This window comes from Corvus moneduloides, chromosome 29 (genome assembly GCF_009650955.1).
Source record: "Corvus moneduloides isolate bCorMon1 chromosome 29, bCorMon1.pri, whole genome shotgun sequence".
Lineage (NCBI taxonomy): Eukaryota > Metazoa > Chordata > Aves > Passeriformes > Corvidae > Corvus > Corvus moneduloides.
In genome coordinates, this window is record NC_045504.1 from 240,211 (window position 1) to 262,079 (window position 21,869).

General features: G+C 56.4%; 1 protein-coding gene across 23 annotated transcripts; it reads left to right on the forward strand.

Annotated features, from left to right (window-relative positions):
* The first annotated feature begins 944 nt into the window (after positions 1-944).
* Positions 945-21,166, forward strand: TPM3 (tropomyosin 3). Of its 23 annotated transcripts, none has more exons than XM_032093399.1 (11): positions 945-2,304; positions 2,655-2,780; positions 8,262-8,395; positions 9,225-9,342; positions 9,588-9,658; positions 10,447-10,522; positions 11,567-11,629; positions 11,779-11,848; positions 13,617-13,695; positions 15,517-15,580; positions 19,337-19,457. In XM_032093399.1, exons 1-11 carry the CDS (start codon positions 2,011-2,013, stop codon positions 19,412-19,414), a joined length of 1,173 nt encoding a protein of 390 aa, XP_031949290.1. In that variant the 5' UTR covers positions 945-2,010; the 3' UTR covers positions 19,415-19,457. The 23 variants fall into 23 exon arrangements, with proteins under 23 accessions (XP_031949290.1, XP_031949299.1, XP_031949298.1 ...); XM_032093398.1 differs by lacking the exon at positions 10,447-10,522 and adding an exon at positions 11,013-11,088 and having other exon boundaries at positions 1,123-2,304; XM_032093400.1 differs by lacking the exons at positions 10,447-10,522; positions 19,337-19,457 and adding exons at positions 11,013-11,088; positions 18,501-18,625 and having other exon boundaries at positions 1,134-2,304.
* The last annotated feature ends 703 nt before the right edge of the window (positions 21,167-21,869 follow it).

Below are 21,869 nucleotides of genomic sequence, written 5' to 3' on the forward strand. Positions count from 1 at the left end.
ACCCAGCACGAGTGGGGCCACATCCTCAACATGGATGCGGCAGGGTGGCAGGCAGCCCCTCCAGCTGCTCCTCAGAAGAGATACTCCAGTGAGCTCCAGCAGCCCCAAAGCAAGGGGATTTGGGGCACAACTCCCCTGTGTCAGTGGGGCTCGTCCTTGGGCAGGGTCATGTGCAGCCCCTTGGTGGCACAGGCCCGCAGGCCAGGGCTGGCCCCCGGTATTGACAGCCCCACTAATGACAGGGAGTGTGACCAGGGGCAGGAGCAGGCAGCGCGGGGCCATCGAGCCGCATCGACCGGCAGTGCTGGGCGGCCAAGGGCACGGGGGTCCATGGAGGGGGCAGGGGGTACGTCAATGGGTAGTAATTAATGGTAACGAGGCCACGGTGTGCAGGGGCCAGGGCTATTGCTGGCCACGTCCCTCTGCCTTGGTGCAGCCGAGCGCAGTTATAAAGGGCGGCCAGGCGACCCCTGAGCCAGAGCGCAGCAGAGTCCCCCCACGCCAGCCCAGGTTAAGATGGTGATGGATGTGGGGTCCCTTTGGCGCCAGCGCTGCCTGCCAAGTGCACGTCCATGGTGTGCCCTGACATGCCATGCCAGGAGACCATGCCTGCACTGCCCTGCTCCGGCTTTATCCCAGCCACAGGACGCCTCCTGCTCCAGCACTGCATCCTGAGCACCCCAGTACCGGCACAGTAGCCCAGCAGGCTCCAGGCACTGAGGTGAGGCTGGGTGCTGCCTCTGGCAGTCCCTCAGGGTTATACCTGGATACCACCCCCCCCCCAGCTCTCGGCTTACTCTTCTCTTTCTCTTACAGGCAGCTGAGCTCCGGGTCCTCCCACCTCCGTCTGCCCCTGTCTCTGTCTGATATGTTTGATATTAGGTTGTTTTATTGGAAAACCAACTAAATATCAAACATATTCTTACAGCGCCAGGGACGCCCAGCACCGACTTGGCCAGATGCTGTCTGTGCCCTGCCTCAGGCAGGGGGGCCCTCTGCACCCTGTCCTGCACCCTCTGCTAGTCCTCACTGCCACAATAAAACCTGTCTGCCCATTTCCATGGGACTTGAGAGGGGGAGCCCAGAGCCGTCCCGGGGGTTGGCGGAGGTTTGGGATGGCAGCGGGGTCAGCGCTTGCCACCTGTCCCCCCGCTCACGCCAGGGATGATGACAATACAAAGGCCCGTGGCCCCGTGCCCACCACTGCTTCCACTGCCCTGGCATGGGGGGGTTATTTATGGAGGTGCAGCCACTGCTCAGGGCTCTTGGTGGGCATTGTCCCCCCCAGTGCCCTGTCCACGGTGCCAGGAGCTGCCACCAGGTCTCTGTCCCCCAGGTCCCTGGGTGCTGACCCCTTTAGCCCTGAACATCTGTCCCTGGGTGGGAGCACTGTGTCTCTTCCATAGGAGATTCTAGCCTGGTTTATGAGGCCAGTGGGGCTTCTGGGCTGGCACAAGGAGGCTGCAAATCCCTCGGCTGCAGACGAAGCGCTACCACTTGCCCTGAGAATTCCTCCCTGCGTCTGGGGAATCTGCTCCTCCAGCTGCCAACAGCATCCTCCACCTCAACACCAAGCACCAGCATGGCCGGAGCTGGGCTCGGGGCTCAGCAGGCTCCCGGGGGGCTCTGCCCCTGCTGCTGGGTGCAGTTTCCCCTGCTGCTCCCTTGCAGAGCCAAACCCTCTTGGCCAAGCCCCTGCTCCCAAAATAGCGCCAGGCTGATCTTGCCCTTTTCCATGCCGCCCCCAGGCAGGGCCACCAAAACATCCTAAACCCCCCCAGGAAGGCAAATGGGGGGCGGGGACTTCGTGCCAGTGCTGCACGGACCCAGTTCAACATCCTGAGGAAGCGCTTGGGGCACCAGCCAGGGTGTCCCGTTGCATGGGGGGAAGGGGCACCTGGGACAATGTAGGACCCCCTCTCGCAGACCTGCTGCTGCTTTTTATAACACCCCAGCTGTCTTCGGGAGCCCAAATAAGGCTGTGACCACCCGGAGCCCCCAGGATGCACAATGGGTCCTGAGCACAGACTTTTTGGGAAGGTGGGGAGGCGGGTCAGCCCAAGAAAGGCAAAGCCCCTGTGCTGGGCAGAGCTGATAAACGGTCAGTGGGGCACATGCAACACAGCTGTGCTACCCACTCGTGGTCTGTCCTGCATCCCGCTGCCCACCGCTGCCTGTGTCCCACCAAGAATGGAGGCCATCAAGAAGAAGATGCAGATGCTGAAGCTGGACAAGGAGAATGCCCTGGACCGGGCAGAGCAGGCGGAGGCTGAGCAGAAGCAGGCGGAGGAACGGAGCAAGCAGGTAGGGCAGGCAGTCGCAGCCCCCAGCCCAGGGGTGTTGGGGGGTGGCTTCTGCCTGTGTTGGGTCACGCTCAGCCCAGACCCAACAAGACACTGCCTGGGGTATGAGAGAGCGACAGCTGCCACCATACCACAGCTCAAGGGCACCCCAAGGGCTCTCCAGGGCTTGGTCCCTGCCAGCTGGTGGGATATGGGAAAGGGATGGACACTGTGGGACAGAGCTGGTCCCAAGAATGGGGCAGGAGGGATGCCGTGGGGCAGAGCTGAGCCTGGGATGGGGCAGGCAGGGCTCTCTTGGGGTGCAGGGGTTCAGAGTGGGGTCCACCTGTGGTGACACCACTGTCCTTCCAGCTGGAGGATGAGCTTGCTGCCATGCAGAAGAAGCTAAAAGGGACAGAGGATGAACTGGACAAATACTCTGAGGCCCTGAAAGACGCCCAGGAGAAGCTGGAGCTGGCAGAGAAGAAGGCAGCGGATGTATGTATGGGGTGCAGGGTGGAAGCTGAGCGCTGCCGTCCTCTCGTTGCCCTCCTGGTGGGGCTGCAGCCCTTCCCTATGCCTTGGGGACACAGGAAGGCCCCTGCCCGGCTCAGTGTGCTCCCAGTAAAACTGTGTAGGTGTCTAGGAGCAGAGAGTGCCCCTGTGAAGGAGGTATCCGGAGGGCAGAGCCGGGCAGCGAGCAGCCCCTCGAGTGCGGGATATGGGGTCCACGAGTCGCCAGGAAGCTCTGAGTCACGGCTGGGGGTGGAGGAGCCGAGCTCCGAGGAGGAGGAGGAGGAGGGGGAGCCCTCATTCCCCTGCGGGCGGAGGCGCATGGGCATTGCACAGCCCGGCTATTGTTGTCCGCTGTTTCCAGGAAAACAATGGCGCGAGCGGTGCAGGGTTTCACACAGTGGCCGCTCTCCGGCCGTCACGAGGCATGAGGCCCGTTCATCACCTGTCAGGACCTGGCAGTCCTTGGAGGGCCGGGATGTCTCAGGGTCCAATGTCGGGGCAATGCAGCCCAGCTCCGACGCAGAGAAGGCAGGAGCCGTCCTTTCCCACCGCGCCCAGGGGAAAGTGCCTGAGGCCAGCACAGCACCTGGGCTGCTCTCACTGGAGGCCAGGCTGTCACCGGGAGCTCCAGAGCCCTGGGACATTTGTCACCCTGCAGCTTTGCTTGCAGGTCCCTGTCGCCAGCCCTGCACTGGAATTGGCTTGTGTCGAGTGCGGCACTGCAGAGCTCGGGGAGCCCTTTCCCTCCCTCACACCTTTCTTGCCTCCCTGTGCTCCTTGTTGGCATTTCCCCTGCTGTCACCACATTCCCACTTGCTTCCTCGTGGATCCCTCTCTGTGCACCTGGAGCCCCTTTTCCTGGCTGCTGCTCCCCAGGGTGGTCCATGGGGTCCCCCAGTTTCCCCCTGGCTCTGGGAAGTGAGGGGATTTTGCACCGTGCAGCGATGAAAGAGCAGAGCTGCCTCCCAGGTGCTTCCAGCCCAAGAGAGAGTCCTTTCGATCCCCATTTCATCCCTGGAAACACGCTGTGCCACAGGTGCCATCCCAGGCAAATGCTCCTGCCACATCTACCTGCTTGGCTGCTGAGGATTTCAGGCCAGCAGCCCGGAGCCTTTCCCTTCTATCCACACGCTTGAAGCACTGCCGAATAGGCTTCGTGGGGAATGAGAGCAGTAACAGGGCTCAGCGATGTGTTTATTGAGCTCTTGGGGGGCTCCATGATCCTTACGACGCCGAGGAACACAGCTCCCGGCTCTGATGAACACTGATCTTCGCAGCGTTATCTGCCATGAGACAGAAGGGTTTCTGCCTCGGCTCAGGCTGTTGCACCACTGGGATTTGGCACATGGAAGCGGAGAGGGAGCCTGGCGGCCACAGCCCTGTCCCCGGGCGGACGGAGGGAGCAGGATCTGCTGCAAGGCTCTGGGGTCCGGGCCCCGGCAGGGTCTGGGGGCTCTCCAGGGCTGGCAGTGCCCGAACCCACGGCCAGGCCGTGCCCAAGCGTAGCCCGTGGGCTCCTCAGTGTCCGGCCACGGAGCGGGGCGGGTGTGAGGCTGCTGGCGTGGGGCAGGACGGGGAAGCCCGTGTGGGGCCGTGCGGGTCCTCTGGGCCCTGTGAGGCTGCGCCTGGTCCCTGTGACATGAGCCCGGTCCCGGAGTTCCCCCACCCGCCTGGGGCCAGTCCCGCTGCCCCCACGCCCATATGGGGCGGGTCCCGATGGACCCAGGTGCCCGTGGGGCAGACCCCGGTGATCCCCCCCAGCCCGGTGCCGGTGCCCCGTTCTCGCGTGTTCCCGTCCCACTGGGGCGGGTCCCGGTGTGTGTCCCCCACCCGGTGGCGGTGCCCCGTTCACGCCAGGTGCCGGTGTGTGTCCCCCACTCGGTGGCGGTGCCCCGTTCACGCCAGGTGCCGGTGTGTGTCCCCCGCCCGGTGCCCCCATTCCCTTTGGTCCCGGTGCCCCCGCCGCGCCCCAGGCGTGGCGGCCGCTCCTCATCTCCCCGGTAACGCGCCCCCGGGGCGGGGCGGAAGTGACGTCACTTCCGGCGGCCGTTCCGGGCGCGGTCCCGGAGTCTGGGGGTGGCGGGGCTGGAGCGGAGGGACCGAGCATGGCCGGGGCCACCACCATCGAGGCGGTGAAGCGCAAGATCCAGGTGCTGCAGCAGCAGGCGGACGATGCGGAGGAGCGGGCGGAGCGGCTGCAGCGGGAGGTGGAGGCCGAGCGCCGCAACCGCGAGCAGGTACCGCCGGGGCCGCCGCGCGGGGGCACAGCCGGACGGGCGGCGCGCCCGGGGCCGGGGGTCGTTCCGAGCCGCGGCAGTGCCGGCGAGATGCCGGCCCGGGCCGGAGTGTGCGCTGGGACCGGGGCTCTCGCTCTGTGTCCGTGGCTCTCTCTGGGTCCCCGGGACTGGCTCGTGGTGCTGAGCAGACACCGAGCCCGGGGGCATCGGCCGGTCGTTGTTTCGCTGTTGCCGGTGTCCCGGGACGGACAGCAGCAGGGGGGGACCCGGCCGGGGAGAGGGGGAGGCCCCGGCCATCTTGTGCGGCCCCGAGCCCGGAGCTGCGCAGGTAAGATGGAAGGAATGAGCGGGCTCCCTCGGGATGTGGCCAGCGCAGGAGCCCTCCGAAGCGCTCCCAAACTCCGCATCCTGCCCGGATCCCGGCGAGCGGGGCTCTCCGCTGCCCCTGAGACCGGCAGCCGCGGGGAAACACAGGGGCTGGGCTGGGATTGCGCGGAAGGAAGGAGAGAGCAACGACAGCAGGATCTGAGCTGGCAGCGCTCGCGCTCCCCGCCGGGCTGGGAACGCCGGAAAGGCTGGGGACAGGGATGGGGTGACACGGGCAGGACCTCGCGGTGGCCGGCGCCCTTGGGCCTGGGACACAGGCGAGGCTGGTGGCGTTTTGGGGACAGGGATGGGGTGACACGGGGCAGGTCCTGGCTCGAATCTAAGCGTGACTCTCGTTGAATTTGCAGTGACTTTGCTGCGTTCGAAGCGTGAAGCTGAGCCCTGCCCCGCTTAGTGCTCGAGCCCGTGTCCGTGACAGCGCTGTGGCGCTGCCAGGGGATGGATCAGGCCCATGGCAGAAGCTCCTGCCACTCCCAGGCCTCAGCTGGGCTCTTTCTTTGCAGCCACATAAGGAATTCTCCTTGCAATAGCAGTATTGTCACGGGTACAGGCGTGTTTCTCACAGCTCCTTGAACCTCCTTCAGGGGAGAGAACCAGTGCTCCCAGTATGGTGCCCAGGGCTTGGCTGGCCCCGGGTCCTGGGGAACCCTCTTGAATTTCTTGGGGAAGCAATGTGAGTCCCGAAGGCCTGGATGAGCTTCTCACTTGATTTGCTGGGCTCTGGGTGCTCCCTGGTTCAGGGCTGCCTTCCTGAAGGAAGCATGGAATAATAGGAATGTGCCGCTTTGTAGCAGGGGTGCCTGGAAGTCACTTGGAAGTGTCACCCTGTGCTCTGGGAAAGCCTGACAGTTTCATCTGTATCCAGGGAGGAGCAGCAGAACAGGAGATGTAAGGGCTCTTCTGCAGCAGGGGAGAGACACTTCCTCAAAATTAAGGGTGGTTTTTGGGTGGGTTGAGAACTGCCTGCAGGAAGTCAGGGCTAAGTGATGCAGTTCAGAGGGTCAGGAAGTGGAGGCCCACAGTACTGGTGTGTCTCAGTCGCCTGGGAGAAGGAAGGAGGAGGTCCTCCACCTCAACAGCTGGTTGCCCCTTTAATAGGGAAAATATGTACGTCAGGCACTCTCCTTCCTGGTTCTGTTTAAGGTATTGTTGTGTTCCTCTTCAGGCAGACCACTTCCCCTTTCATCGGGGTGGGTGTCGCCACACCAGAGGGGTGTGGGCTTCTCCAGAGCTGGGTGTACCTGCATGGGAGCTCCTCTGTGCTCTCCCAGCCTGCTCTTGGAACCTGCCAGGAGTGCCTCAGTGCCCGCGGCAGGGAGAGCCCCTCTGGGAGCTGGATGCAACCAGTGTTGGGCCCCACTCTAACACTGGTGTCTTTCATCACTCTGCTCCTCCCTCCTCGCGCACGGTGAGGAGCAGTGTGTCTGCGTAGGATGCTTTATGTGCAGCTGGGATATTTTGTGTCTGTCTGGCATGTGCCTGGTCTTTGCAGAAGATCACAGTGCTGCCCTGGAATGGCTGCACTCCTGCCTGACTTCGTAATTCTGTTGGGGATTCCGGGCCGGTGGGGTGTCAGTGTCCCTAAAGCATCCGGGCTCCCCTGGGCTTTGGTTGGAGTTGACGTGGATGCGGCTGTAAGCAGGGGCCTCATGGCCAATCAGGTCATGCCCCCAGGGTCCCAAAAAGATTGCAGCAAGTCTCTAGTTGACTGTTTAGTCTGGGTCTGATCCAGAAAAGGAGTGCCACTGAAGGGATTTTCATCCTTGGCCTTGAGGTGCTTTGTTTTCAGCAGCACTGAAGGGCAGTTCCCCCCCTCTCTATCTGCCCTGACTGCATTCTGACTCAACGCTGGAGCAAGCCACAGGGTGAGGGCAGTGCTGTATTGCCTTACTGAGCACAAGCAAGTGGCTCTGCCACACGAGTGATGAACTGAGCACAAAGCTGCATGGTCTGTGTTCCCCACCATCTCCATTGCCAGCACAGCACCATGGGGGTTGGCTTGTTCCTTGTGGCTTCTTTGAAGGCTGACTAGGACATGGATTGCAGTGGTTGGGGGGTGGAATGGCTTCTGATCTGTGCTGGTTCCTTAAAGCCTCAGTCACATTTGTGGTCACATTTCTGGCAAATATCTGCAGGCTGTGAGTAGTTTCACCAGCTTCCAATGTGTATGACGAAACCAAGGCAGCTATTGCTGGGGAACAGCCTCCTCAACCTGTCTCAAGACTGGAGAAGGCTTTTGCGCCTTCTCTGGATTGTTAGTGAGTCTCTGGGAGGAAGGAAGCTCTCTTCTGGGGCTGTGGGCACTGCTGCAAGAAGCCCCGAGGCTGGGCAGTGCCTGTGACCAGCCCAGCCTGCCAGCACTCAATACAGCTTGGCACATCCTTGAACCTGTTAATCCTTCGCACGTTGCTGGTGAGAGGGTTTGCCTCAAGAAATGCTCATGTCCAGATCACACCAGTAAAGTGACTCTCTGCTAAGTGGCAGCTGTCAGCACGCTCTGGTGTGGTGGATAAACAGGGCTATGATGGATGGCCTGGCAGGATCCCGGCAGCTGCAGAGGCACCCCTTGGTGTAAGTCATCTCCTTGGTGTTTATGGCTTAAACTGTCAGAGCAACGCAGGCTGACAGCGAGAAGCCTGCAGGAAGGCTGCTGTGCGGACAAAGCGTGTGGGAGGTGTTGCAGAGCTAAATGTGCTGCTTGCCTCTGGGAGAGTGGCTAAAGCACCCTGGGTTTGCTTTGGGCTCCCGTGTGCTGCTGCTGACCCGATGGCAGAGCTCAGCTGCCCTACCCGAGCTGCTAAGCCTGCACAGGCTGAGTACCCTCCTCTGCTCCCTCCAGGCTGAGGCAGAAGTGGCATCTTTGAATCGCCGTATCCAGCTGGTAGAGGAGGAGTTGGACCGAGCTCAGGAGCGCCTTGCCACAGCTCTGCAGAAGCTGGAAGAGGCAGAGAAGGCGGCAGATGAGAGTGAAAGGTGAGCAAGGGCTCCTGCTTGCACTCTGTCAAACACTGAGGGTCCGGTGCCATCAGCTTTTTGGGCTTCCCAGAGTGGGGGAGGAGATCCCACATCAAGGCTGGATGTGGGATTCAGTGCCTGCTTATGCAGAGCAGCTAAAACAATGCTGATGAACCCGAGGCTGCTGATGGCCTTGAATGTCCTGTAACCTGAGGTTAGGGAACAAGGAAGTGCCATGTGCCACCATGCATCCCCGCCTCCAAAGGAGGAGAAATAAATGGGTTCAGGGACACCATTGCCTTGTAAAGGTGGCTGCTGGTGGGGCAGCCTCTCTTCCATCTGCCTCTGCCAGCATGCTCCCTAACTGGCAGGTGTCCCCTGACCTGGCCTGTGATTCAGAGGGGAGTGGTCCACTTCCAGCTGTCTGATGTGCTTCCTCATGCACACGCTGAGCAGCCTGACCCAGCTGGTGGCCTGCCATAGAAACAGACTTGGCTCTTCCTGCATTCCAGATGGGAAAGTGCTTGACTTGGCTGTGCCGAGTCCCTAAGACAGCCAGGCTTGTTCTTCTCAGCAGCACTGCACTTCCCTTGGCCTGGGAGCCCGGTGATCTGCTGGAGGAACATTCCAAGGAACAGTTAATTCCAAGCAATTGAGGTTGCTGTATTCACATCAGCCCGGGGGCTTCTGCCTTCCTGTGCCACCCTCTTCATTCAGAGGAGTCATGGCTTATTTGGAAGCACTGTGCTTCCAGGGCAGTGCTGTTAATGCTCTGAAACTCATTGCAGTGCTGGCTTGTCCAAGATTGTTTTACACATCTCCCCTCCCTGTGCTTGCTTTTGGGCAGAGGCATGAAAGTCATTGAAAACAGAGCTCTGAAGGATGAGGAGAAGATGGAACTGCAGGAGATCCAGCTCAAGGAAGCCAAGCACATTGCAGAGGAGGCAGACAGGAAGTATGAGGAGGTGAGACCCTTGGGTGCTCTAGTATGACTGACCTGGGCCAGGAGAGGCCGGAAGAGCCTCTTCCTGCTGACAGCAAACCCAGGGGCAGAGCCTGGCTCTCCGCAGAGCTACATCAGTGCTCTGCTTGGCCAAAAGCCTCTGACAGCTCCAGTGGCTCCTGCAGGCATTCATTCCATCCAGTGCTGTGCACAGCCTACAAGCACAAAACCGTCCTCCTTCCTCTTGACTCTGATTCTCCTTCCCAGGTTGCTCGGAAACTGGTGATCATAGAAGGAGATCTGGAGCGTACTGAAGAGAGAGCTGAGCTCGCAGAGTCGTGAGTAGTCCGCTTGCATGTGCCTGGCACGTCTGCCTCTGCATGGGAACTAACACTGCATTGCTAACCTTGTTACACAAGGCCTGAAGCACAGGGTGGGTTTAGGTCCCTAAAGGAAAGGGATGAAAGCACTCCCCTCCTTGGAACAGGATTAGCTCCACTCAGGACATGGAGTTTGTGATGCAATTTGCCTTGGGTAGAGATGCTCTCCCCCTTTGCATGGAGGCACTCCCTGGTCATGGAGGCTGGAGAGCCTTCCTCTCCTCAGCATTCACCAGCACTGCTTTGTGCGTGCAGTCACAAGATTGTTCACGTTACTACAGAGCACGGTGCTTGTCCTGAAGTGGCAGAGGCCTCCTGGGCCAGGGGCTGAAGTGGCTTATGGGGTGGCCGAGGGCAGAGCTGTGGCTGAGGCTGGTCTCTGGGCCTCTCCAGGTATTTGCAGTAACCACTACCGGCTTCTGCACTGCTGAGTGGGAATCTGGACTTCCTCTGCTCAGTGCAGAGACACAAATACTGGTGTTTGGGCCCCTTTCATGTGTCTGGATGCTTTAGCTGACCCTTGAGGAGCTGGTCAGGATCTTTCCGTGCTCTGGGCCTTGTCTAACACAGTTGGTGTGTACGCAGCAGCAGCAGCATTGTGCTTCCCGCCCAGATGTGCATGTTGTGACCATGACTTTTTTGTGTTTCCCCCTACCCCCTTTTTTGCTCTGTGGTGGTGTGGTTTTGGTGTTCCTTTTGACCTTGCCCCCACCTGGCTTGTGCCCTTGTGTGACCGTCACTAATAGTCATTGCCGGGAGCTGCAGGAGCAGATCAGAGTGATGGACCAGAACTTGAAGTGTCTGTCTGTTGCCGAAGAAAAGGTACTAACCTTTCCTTTCTTGAACCATTAAACCAGAACTCATGTGGTCTCCTCACTATGCTCCTCCCCTCAGCTTAACTGCGTCTCTCTCTCTCTCTGTCTCCTGGAACATTCTGTCTTCTCTGCCCATAAATATCCCTGTCTGAGTGGTGGTGGCTGTCCTGTTCGTCAGAACAGCTTCCCTCCGTACAGCACGGTAAACATGAAGCTTCTCCTTAGAGACTCCAGGTCTGGCAGAAACCTGTGTCCACATCTCACTGCTCAGCTCTGTGCCCCGTGCATGTGCTGGCAGAATACTTCGAACATGAGCTCGGAGGCAAAAAGGGAACTTGCTTTCTGCACAAAGCAGGGTCCTATCCAGTCTGATCTCAGACAGTCTCCTAAAGAACTTCCTGGTCTTCCCTGCACGTGGATTCACTTCTTGTCTCCTGTCTTTCCCTCCCACTTCTTCTTTTCCTTTTTTTCCCCCCTTTCCTTACAAAACCCCACAGTAAATGTTCCGAACTGGAGGAGGAGCTGAAGAATGTCACCAACAATCTCAAGTCTCTTGAGGCTCAGGCTGAGAAGGTAGGGCTGCCTGTCCCAGGGCCAGAGACATTGCTGTGGTGCTAGGAGGGTGTGTGAACAGCAGAGCACCCACTGGGGTGGAAATGATTCAACTGCAGTCTTAAGCAAGCCAGGAGAGCTGTGCTTGCTCTGCTGGGAGGGCTAACGTATTTCATTGGAGGGCTGTGGAAGCTGGGGTGCGGGAAGCCTGGCTGCCCTTCCCTGCCTTGGGGCAGACTTCATCAGCCAGGATGTTTAAGCTGCTAAAATGTTAAGATGAGAATTTTTCTGCACCCAAGTTTGTGTTCCATGCATGATGTGGGACTTGCAGCCTGACCCAGTCCTGTTGGACATGGGTAAGGATGTGAACAACTCCCAGTTGGAAGGTTCTGTGGGCATGTGTGCTGCAGTGAGGAGTTTATGTCTCCCTCTGTAGCTGTGGGCTCTCTGGAGGTGGGAGGTACCTGGGGCTGCTGACTGCTGTCTCCCTTTTTCACAGTACTCTCAAAAAGAGGATAAATATGAAGAAGAGATCAAGATTCTGACCGATAAACTCAAAGAGGTAAGTGACCATGTCAGGATCGCCCAGCTGGGTGAACTGGCCTCAGCTTGACTGCGAAGAGATGTGGAGGGTGGGAGACTCCATGTCCTCGGACATGATGCCCTTTGCTGTAGAGCTGTTGCACTAACTGGCTTATTTCCGTCTGGCAGGCGGAGACCCGTGCTGAATTTGCTGAACGCTCTGTAGCCAAGCTGGAGAAGACCATTGATGATCTGGAAGGTACATTCTGGGGATAGGAAACCAAGTAATGTGTGTTGAGTGAGCAGCTAGGGAAGGCTATCTCTCATGTAGCTGGAGAGCGGAGAGGCTGCTGTGCTCCTCATTACTTGGGGCATAACCTGACTTGGCCTCCAAGGTGAGGCTTGGCAAGAGTCCTGCCCTGTGTCTCTGCTCCAAAAACAGTTCCCTGACGGAGCTGCAGCAGGTCTCAAGCTCTTGGTCCAGACACCTGGCCTTATCTAGATAGCTGGTGCATTTTGGTAGTGATGTCCTGAGGAATGTAACTAGATCCCTGTGCTCCAGCTTAATCCAATTAATTTAGGAGTGGCATAGGAAAGAAACACCTGAACTTGTAAGAATTGGTCACAATAACATCCTTGCATGCAGAACGTCTTGCATGTGCTGGCCACTGCAAACAGCGTCTTGCGAGTCAAGCACAGGAATCAGTGAGTCTTGAAACAGCCCTTTGAAGACTCAGACTCCCCAGTGTGAGTCCTGAATCAAGGTTAAATTGCCAGCATTTCAAGGCACAAGGTAGTCAGCCTGTGCCAAGGGTGGGTTCCTTTCCTCCTCCCATTCCTTCACACAGTTCTTCAGGAACACTCCTGAGGTCAAGCAGCCAACCATTGCAGAACCTTGCCCCAAGCCACAGAAGGAGAAGGTTCCAGCTGCCTCCCTTAAATCTGGGGCTGTGGCCAGATTCTTCTGTAGATTGCTGTGGCTGGAGTGGTGATGCTGGTAAACCAAAACCCTTACAGGCCTCCTACTGTGACCGCAGGTGTGCCTTTGTGGTCTTTCAGTGCCAGGTCTTGGAGATACAAAACACCCTTGTCTGGAGTCACTCTGGAGGTTTATTATCTAGAAATAGCAATGGTGTCAGCTGAGCTGTTCCAGAATGCAGCCAAGCAGCAATCTGAGCCACCTCATGATCCAGGACAAGCTCTCATTTGGAACTGCAAAAAGTCTTCCAAATCCCTGCATGCTCCCCTTGAAACCTGTTGATTGAGAGTTGGCTCTGGTCTACCACCTTGCTGCTGAAGTGACCTAGTTTATGACAACTGACAAAGTTCCCTGGCTCTGCGAGGCTGTTAACAGCATGCCCAGCTGTACTATAGCCCAGGCAGCCAGAGCTGGAGCAGCCTGTGCCAGTTCTGCAGGGCTCAGGGATGCATCAGCACAGTTCCAGGCCCGCCCCTCCCCGGAGGTGGAGAGCTGCCTGTCTGCTCCATTATCTGATGGAGAACACTGGTGTGGCCGGTCTGCTCCCCCACCTCACCTCGTCCTGCAGGATGGGAATTTCCTCTGATGCCCAGCTCTATTACACGACTGACTTCTCCCAAGCCAGTCTTTGCATTGAGACACAGGTGAGAACAAAGCACCTCAATTATCAGTGCTTTCCTCAGGTGTAGCAAGCTTCTCCCTAAGTGGATGGAGTTGCCCTTCCCTGCTGCTCCTCCTGTCACTGGTTCCTGCTGACCTAGCTGGACAGCTTGTTTTTACAAGGTGATGTGGTTTGAGTGCTTGGCTCTGCTGCCCTTGGAGCTGGATTGTAATCCTGGAAGGCACTTGTGGGTCAACCCGTCCTCAGGCTGCTGGAACTCTCCCATTCATTGTTGGGGATGAACACGGAGTCGTGATGGCTCTGCATCTAACTTCATTTTCTTCTGTTCATGAATCCCATCCTGCTTTTCCTGCCCCCGAGTGTTGGAAGAACTCCTTTGCCTTCCCTCATTGTTTTCCTTTTGTTCTCCTCCTAAACCTCTTCTAGATGAGCTCTATGCCCAGAAACTGAAGTACAAAGCAATTAGTGAGGAACTGGACCACGCCCTGAATGACATGACTTCCATGTAAATATGAGCTGGCTGGCGTTTGCCTCTCGCTTCAGCAGGCTGGACCGCCAGTGCTTGCTTGGTTTGCTGTGGTTTTAGTTGGAGAATCGACGGCGCTGTGCCGTCCAGGTTACTTCTACAGATCTGCTCAAGGTGCCCCAGCATGCTGTCTTCTAACTCTAGGTCCTCGTGATCTGCATGTGTAACCAATTGCTGTGCTGGCCTGAGAGGGTTCTGACTGAAATTCGAGTGCAATTCCCATTCCCAGTGGGAAAGGCTTTCTCAGGAAATGTGGCTTTGTCGTCTACTGGAGCCACTGGGCCATGGTCTCGGGATTCCTTCTGGAAGAGGCTGTGGATAGTGCTCAGGTGGATTCCGTAGGAATTGCCACAACAGGCTTGAGATGGGCCAGATCATGAACTGATCTGTGGAAGTAGCTGAACTTGTGTGTTTCTGCAACTTTGCTCCTCAGCTTTGTGTTCAGATCTGCAGTGGGTGCTGCTAATAACTGCTCCGTCTGGTCCTTGCACTAACCCAGGAGAGGCCAGGTCCTCACCCCACAGAGAAGAGCCTTAACATGAGTGTCCCAAAGTTCCCTAAGCAGAGTTTGCTGTGCACAAACACTGAAGCTTCTCTTAAAATTAGTGTCTCCTTCTGTCTCACACAGATAAGTCTTGTGATTCCAAACTCCACTTTGGATTTGTCTCTCTGCTTGGTGGCTTGTTCTGCATCTGCACCCGGCATTCACGCTCTCTTCATCTCACTCTGAATTCCAGTACCTTTTTCCAGTTACTGTGCACAGGCATCCCTGGGAACGGGTGCTGTAAAGACACTGAAGCTTGATAGCAGCAGCAGCAGCCCCTCAGTTCTGCTGCACTTGCTCCCAAACAAAGCTCCCTCTGTGTGACCCGATGTGCCAGACACGGCCTGCTCTGAGGGGCTGCCCTTTCTGTGTCGGGGGAGCTGGGAGGATGTTGTTCTCATCTGCATATCTTGTGTGGAGCCATAAAGCTCCTTTTGTGTTTCTCTTGCCTCTTGCTCGAGCATGATGTCACCTTTTTTAAGGAAAACAGTTCTTGTATAAATGGCTGTTGCTTTTGAGAAATGGGTTTCTAGTGACCACTGCTGCTTTAGAGGAACTGTTTCAGCATTGCCTTCAAACCGGTGTCACCCTCGGTGGAACGCAGACCTTACTAGCACACTGGATTTTTCTTTGGGGTGTGTTACTGGCTCCCAGATGTGATGGCAGCCCTGCAGACAGGACCTGTGGGGTCAAGCGGGAGGCTGGGGGTTGCAGGAGGAGGCCCTGGAGCTGTGCCTGACTGAAGACACTCCTCATTCCTGCCTGCTCTGGAGTGTTCACCAGCACCGTTGCCAAATGCTGGCTTGCAGTGGGAGGTCACACACCTGATAGTCTCTAGTCAGGGTGTGGAAGCGAATAAATACTGTGTGAGCTCTGGCTGGTCTCCACTGGGGCAGAACTGGTTGGGTGCGAGGTGCTGCCTGTGCCAGGGGGAGGGACGTATGGCCTCTTGCTTCAGGAATGAGAAGGCACTGCAGCAGGGCTCTGAGCATCTGAGCCAGGGAATCTTTTGCAGAGCCCTCCCCTCCCCATGCAGGGGCTGAGGGCTGCAGGATCCTTCTAGGAGCGTGGCAAGGAGCTTCCCACTGAGCACTGCCACTGGCAGTGGGCTGTGAATGCCTGGCGTGTGTCACTGCTGCACTGTTGCTAGTTGATCTGGTATCATAAACACTAGTCAGCCTCTCAAAACAGTATGTGCTGCTTCATGGCGGTTGGTCAAATACTTTTTCCTTTCTGGATTGGTTCATCTGCCACAGTGCCCGAAGAGCCCTTCGTGACCAGAGTTCTGATGAAATGGGACACTTCCCGTGGCTTTCTCAGGTTTGTGCCCTTCTGGTCTCCACATGACTGCACTGGCAGCCAGGATAATCTAGGCACACTCACCTGCCCCAGCCTGTCCCACTCTATCTTTGGTGGCAGGTCTGGGTAGGGAAGGAGGGAGCATTCAAGGAATTTCGAAGTGTGGTCTGACTCTCCTGGGATGTGGGGTGGTAGCTGTGCCTTTTAAGCACAAAGCAAGAACCCAGAACTCTTCAGTAACCCAGCTGCAGCTGGAGTTGAGGATCTGGATCCTGTGGGAGGGGCAGGGCTTCTGTAAATGTGAAGGCTTCCAGTCCAGTGTTCCACTATCAGCTCTTAAGACAACAGGGATGCCATCATTGTCTGTCAGTATCTGAAGGGAGGGTGTCAGAGGATGGACCAGGTTCTGCTTAGTGGTGCCCAGCAGCAGTGCAGGCAACACATAGAAACTGATGCCCAGGAAGTTCCACCTGAACATGAGGAAGAATTTCGTTCCTATGTTGGTAACTGAGCACTGAGCAGATTGCCCAGAGGGGGTGTGGAGTCTCCCTCACTGGAGATACTCCAGAACCATCTGGACACAATCCTGTGCAATGTGCTCTGGGATGACCCTGCTTGAGCAGGGAGGTTGGACCAGATAACCCACAGTGGTCCCTTTCAACCTCACCCCTTCTGGGATTGTTAGCAGGTGGGAGGTGGCAGCCTGCCCTTGGGAAGTGCCTCTCTCCTCACAGGGAGGTCTGGTTGCATCCTGACTCTTGCTGTGGGGAGCTGGTGGCTCTGCTCTGCACGGTGGTGTTCCAGGGAATGTTATCTAAGGCTGGGCTGTGGCAAGCCCTTTCCCTGCTCATCCGCAAGGAATCCGCTCTGGGTGGTGGATGAGTATGTGGGTGGGTGATGCAATATCTACCCTGGGAGGTTTTGGAGGCATCTGGTCTGACTGGATTGCTGGGCTTGTGTAGGCTGGTTACTGTGAGCTGTGCTGTGACATGGGAGTGCTGCAAACACAGGTTAACTGACCAGGAGGGCCAGGTCCTGGGGCTCCCTGTGTCCTGGGGCTCCCTGGGTGGCAGGGATAGCTGGTGAGGCTGCCCTGGGGCTGGGCAGAGAAGGGAGCAGGCCAAACATGGGGTAGCTGCTGCAGACCTGGGCAAGTGTTCTATGTGGAGAAGCTGTTCCTAAAGTCTGGGAAGGGTCATGCTAAACACTCCAGTCTGCTACCTTGTGTGGGTGCATCATCAGGTCCCTGTCCACAAGCAGGAATGTTTACTTGAAAGCTGTGAGCTGTTGCACCAAGTCCTACTGAGCACAGTTCACTCTCATCCTCTGCTGCTGGGGAGACCCAGAACCAGCCTGGATCGCTTGGGGCTGGGGACTGGCACTGGGGCTGCTCAGAGCCAGCATGGAGCCAGAGTCCCTCACAGCAATAGCAACTGTTGTGCAAGCCATGGGCCAGGATGGTTTGTACCCACAATTTCCCTCAACTTCCAGATTGTGGTAGGACAGAAATCATTGGCTTCTCTGGCTGTGCCTTGGTCCCTTGGTGGCTTTAAAGAAGGGACGATCAGTCAGCATTACTGCCCTGTCCTGCAGAGCGAGTGCAGTTAGAGCAGGTCCCAAGGACTGAGAGAAGCTGAGGGTGAAGCTGAAGTTGAGCTTCCTCCTGTGTGCAGGTGTTACACTGGAGGGACTGAGCTGAGACTCTGGGGAGAGTGACACGCTTTGGCTGCTCCATGTAAACACTTGACTTTCTGGAATTTTACCCAGCTAGGTCTTGTTCAAGAGCAAAATATTCCGAGGTCAAAAGCAATGAGGAATGGTGTAGCGCCCCTTCAGAGGATGTCTGAGATTCCTAGGATCTCACAGTGCAACAAGGATTAGAGGAGAAGCCCAAGGCCAAGGCTGTGCTCTAGGCTCAGTCCTGCAGCAGAGGCATCACACTGTGTGTCACTGCAGGTGGTGCTGGTCAGTTCTGCCAGGCTGGAAGATGATTTTTCACTGCCTGGAATTCCCCTAAGTGCAGGAATTGGAGCTGTCAGGCTGGGAGCACTCTGCCCATGCAAATGAGCAGGGAGAGATGCTGAATGTGTTCTCTAGACTGGCTGGTTGTGGCTGACAGGCTGTGTGGCAGGACACTGACCACCCAGCCCTGAGAGGTGACAGATCCTGGAAAGGGACCAAACTGGTTCTCCCTCTCCGTGGAGCTGCTGACGAGCATGAGTCCTTGGCATGAGCCTTGAGGATGTGTGTGGCTGCTAGATCCCTGTGGGGCTGTAAGGACAGGGACTGGAGAGGCTGCAGAGGCAGTGGCAGCTTGTGCCCTGCTCATGTAGTTGTTCTGGGGCAGATGTAAAAGAGGACCCTGTGCTCCTAAAGTCCCTCTGTCCTGTACCTGAAGCAGTTGCTGCCTTCGGTCTTATCTGGGTTGTTAGTGTGGCACCAGGCATGTTTTCAGAGGAGGGTCCTCCAGGCCAGGGATGAGATGTTGTCATTCTTCTGGGTGTGCCTGTCCTGCTGTTCAAACCCTGTCAGTCCCACTGCAGTGTGGTGTGGCTCCCTCTGGAAGCTATTTCTGATACAGCCGTGGCAATGTTTCTGCAATGTGCTCCACCGGCTTAAAGCACATCCCAGGTCTCTGTCCTTGCTGGGGTCCAGCCCAGCCCAGTCTGCAGGCTCCTCTTCTGGTGTCTCCTTTTCCTTTCTTTGCCTTTGCTCATCTTTGGCAGCACTTTCACTTCTGCCCACACTTGGTTTCCTCTGTGATCTTCCTGAGCTGAAGCACAAGTTAGAGAAAGACAAACCTTTGGGCATAGCCCAGGCTGTCCTCAGAAGCACACGTGGAGACAGCTTTTTTGATGTGCTCATCTTGGCGCTCTACTAACCTTCCCTTTCTCTCTTTTTCTCTCTTCCTCTTGCTTCCCTTATCCTGTCGCTGCTGCAGAGCGCCTGTACAGCCAGCTTGAGAAAAACCGCCTGCTCTCTAATGAGCTGAAGTTAACGCTGCATGATCTGTGTGACTGAGAAGGGGCCCACTAATCCCATTAAACAAGCTTATTGCGACCACCAGTGCTGTGGACCACAGTGAAATCTGATCATTAAGACTGGCAGACTTGCGAATTTTATGCAATTGCTGCTTTTTAATGAGGCACTTGGATTTATCCTGTAATTTATTTAAGCTTTTTTTTAATACATAAAGGTAACCTCTATTCTTGGTGAAGTCACCCCCAGACTTGGCTGTTTTTTGAGCAGTCTTGTTTGCTTGTCCAGGGGGTCCTGCCTGGCTCCTCCATGGAACCAGAATAGCTGCAGCCCCCAAATGAGGGGTGGGGTGAAGTTAGACTTATGTCTGCTTGAAGCTGCCTGTCGAGTGCTACAACTTAATTTACTGTTAGCTGAATGACTGTAGGATTTCCTGGTGCATGCAATGATGGCTTCTACCAATAAATGACTGACCTTGTGGTCTGTGAGACACTGCATACCTGTAGTACATTCCTGTCTAGGGGAGTCCTAACTGTGAAGGTTTGGGCACAGCAGTAATTTCCCAGGCCTGACCCCAGTGCAGCTGCAAAGAAATGGGTTGGGAAATCTCACAGATTTGACAGCAAGTGCCAAAATGCACAGCCTGAAGCTGTGTCCTGGGTGCCGGCAGGAAGTGTTTAAATGCTGCCGTTGCTCATGCTCGAGGAAGGCTGTTCTCTCTCTGTGCAGTTTCTGGCCCTGGGGAGGTTGGGAGTGGCTTTGGGAATCTGCCTGCACCTAAAGGACGTTTTTCTACAGCCTGTCTGTCCAGTGTCCCAGCGTGTGGATGTCTCCAGTGATATGGGTGGGCTCACCTTTGGAGTAAAGCCTACTTAGAGCACTAGCTGCTGATCTGCTCTCCTCCTGGCTTAAGGAACATGTGAGAATTGACTGCACAGCTGCCTGTAGTGTTGGGCAGGGTGCAGCTCCCTCACTTCTCGCTCTCTGCCTGTCACTGCCCCAGCTCCTGCCCCGCTGCCCTCTAGGCTGGCGGTCTGCTCCCTGCTGCTGGGCTTGGCATCCCTGCCCTGTGCTGAGGGGAAGGAGGGCACAACCAGCTGTAGTTCCAGGGGGTGGTTTCCAAGTGTGTGTTGCTCTTGGGTGCCTTGCTGGGCCACGTGTGCCAGCTGTGGAGGTGTGGAAGCCCTGGGAAGAGCTGGCTGCAGTCAGAGACACCTGCATGTGAACCACTGCCTAGAGCTCTGGCTGAGGTGCACCGTGGCCATGCTGACTGGGAGCACCGGCAGTGGGAGAGGCGAGGGCTGCACACAAGCCAGGTAACAGAGCTTCCAGCTGCACCCAGCCAGGCACTCTGGTCCAAGGATTGCTGCGGCAGCGTGTGGGGAAGGGGCTGGCACAAGCTTTCTTTGGCAAAGGGCTCTCGGTTGTTTGATGCTGGTTTGTAACTCTCAACTCTTGGTTTCTGCCAGATAAACTGAAATCCACCAAAGAGGAGCATCTCTGCACGCAAAGAATGCTGGACCAGACCCTGCTAGACCTGAATGAGATGTAATGGATCCCTGCCACTGCCTCTGCCATGTGATGCCGGCCCAGCTGCTGCTGCCCTCTGACCCTGGGGACCAGAGTTTACTTTCTGTTGCCAACTTGACCAAACACAAATCTCCTTTGTTCCAGGGTTAAAGGCCACCAGGTTGGGCAGAGCTTCAAACAGCATCATTAAGGGAAATAAACAATGCAATAATGTTTGGAGAGCATGTTTGAGATGTACACATTTTGTAACTACCTTTTTTTGTAGCAACCATTATAAACATTCCAAATAACATGTGAGGCTGGTGAGCTACACTTCAAAGCTCTTGGCTTTAAAATTTGGTATTAACCTTCTGTTAATTGGCTCTGGGCCACCCTGCTTTGGCAGGGCAGGAAACGGATGTGATGGTTCTGGCTGCGAGTCAGAGTAGCCAGGCTAGGGATGAAAACCTGTTGGGAAAACTTCCTTTCCAAGAGCTGTTTGCCAAAAGTGCAGTTCAGTTTTTCAGCTTTAAGGTAACTATGTGTTGGGAAGGAACAACTTGGGTGAAAGGCATCTTTTTTGGGGTTTTTTTGTTGTTTTTTTTTTTTTAAGCCAAGCCAGTCATCTGAACAATTGAACCTTCACAGGGGTTGTGTCCCTTCCCCTCCACAACTGATGGGCTTAGAGAAGCCACTGCCCCTTGTAACCCATTGCTACCCTGGGGCTGACTTTGCCTTCACTAAGTGCTGATGCACCAAGCTTCACTGCTCATCACTGGGTTACACTTAACAGCTTAAGTACAACAGCCTTGTGTTCTTGGAGAAGTGTTTTTGCCAACCTGGAGGGAGGGAGCCAAGCCTTCCCTCCTGGCCAGGACTGCTCTTACTGTCTTAATTGGGTACAAGCCATCTTGCTGTGCATTGCTGATGTGTCGTGGTTGTGAGGTGTGAGTGTGGTAATGTCACACTCACAGCGTGTAGCTTGTGGTTTGAGCATGCTGCTTGGTTGTAGCAGTTTTTGGGGCCAATCTGGAGACAAAAACCCTATCCAGTGTTTTGATACTAAATTGAAAAATTGTGTTACTGTCTTTTGAAATAAAAACTGATCCCTCCACATGGCTGCTGGCTGCAGAGCTATACTATGTGGGCTGGTGGGGGCATGAGGGTGGGGATGAAGACTGGGGTATGTGCCCATCTCTTGGGGGCATGACCAGGCATAGGGTAAGTAGCACTTGCCAGGGCTGGAGTGCAAAAGCAGGACTGTGGAGATGAGTTCCTCAGTCAGTTTGGAGATGACACTGAGCTGGGTGGAAGTGTTGATCTGCTGGAGGGCAGGAAGGCTCTGCAGAGGGGTCTGTACAGGCTGGATCAATGGGCCAAGGCCAGTGGTGTGACAGTCAACAAGGCCAAGTGCCAGGTACTGTCCTTGGGTCACCATAACCCACTGCAGTGCTCCAGGCTTAGGGAAAAGTGGCTGGAGAGCTGGAAAACAACCTGGGAGTGCTGGCTGGCAGCAGCTGCACATAAGGTGGTGTGTGCCCAAGTGGGCAGGAGGCCAAGGTCACCTGGCCTGTACGAGCCATGGTGTGGTGGTGGGACCAGGGCAGTGCCCATCCTCTGTGCTGGGCACTGCTGAGGGACCTCAGACCCTGGCGTCAGTTTTGGACCCCTCATGACAAGAGAGACCTGGAGGGGCTGGAATGTGGCCAGAGAAGGGAACAGAGCTGGGGATGGGTTTGGAGCAGCAGGAGCAGCCGAGGGAGCTGGGGGGGGCTCAGCCTGGAGAAAAGGAGGCTCAGGGGGGACCTTGTGACTTTTCACA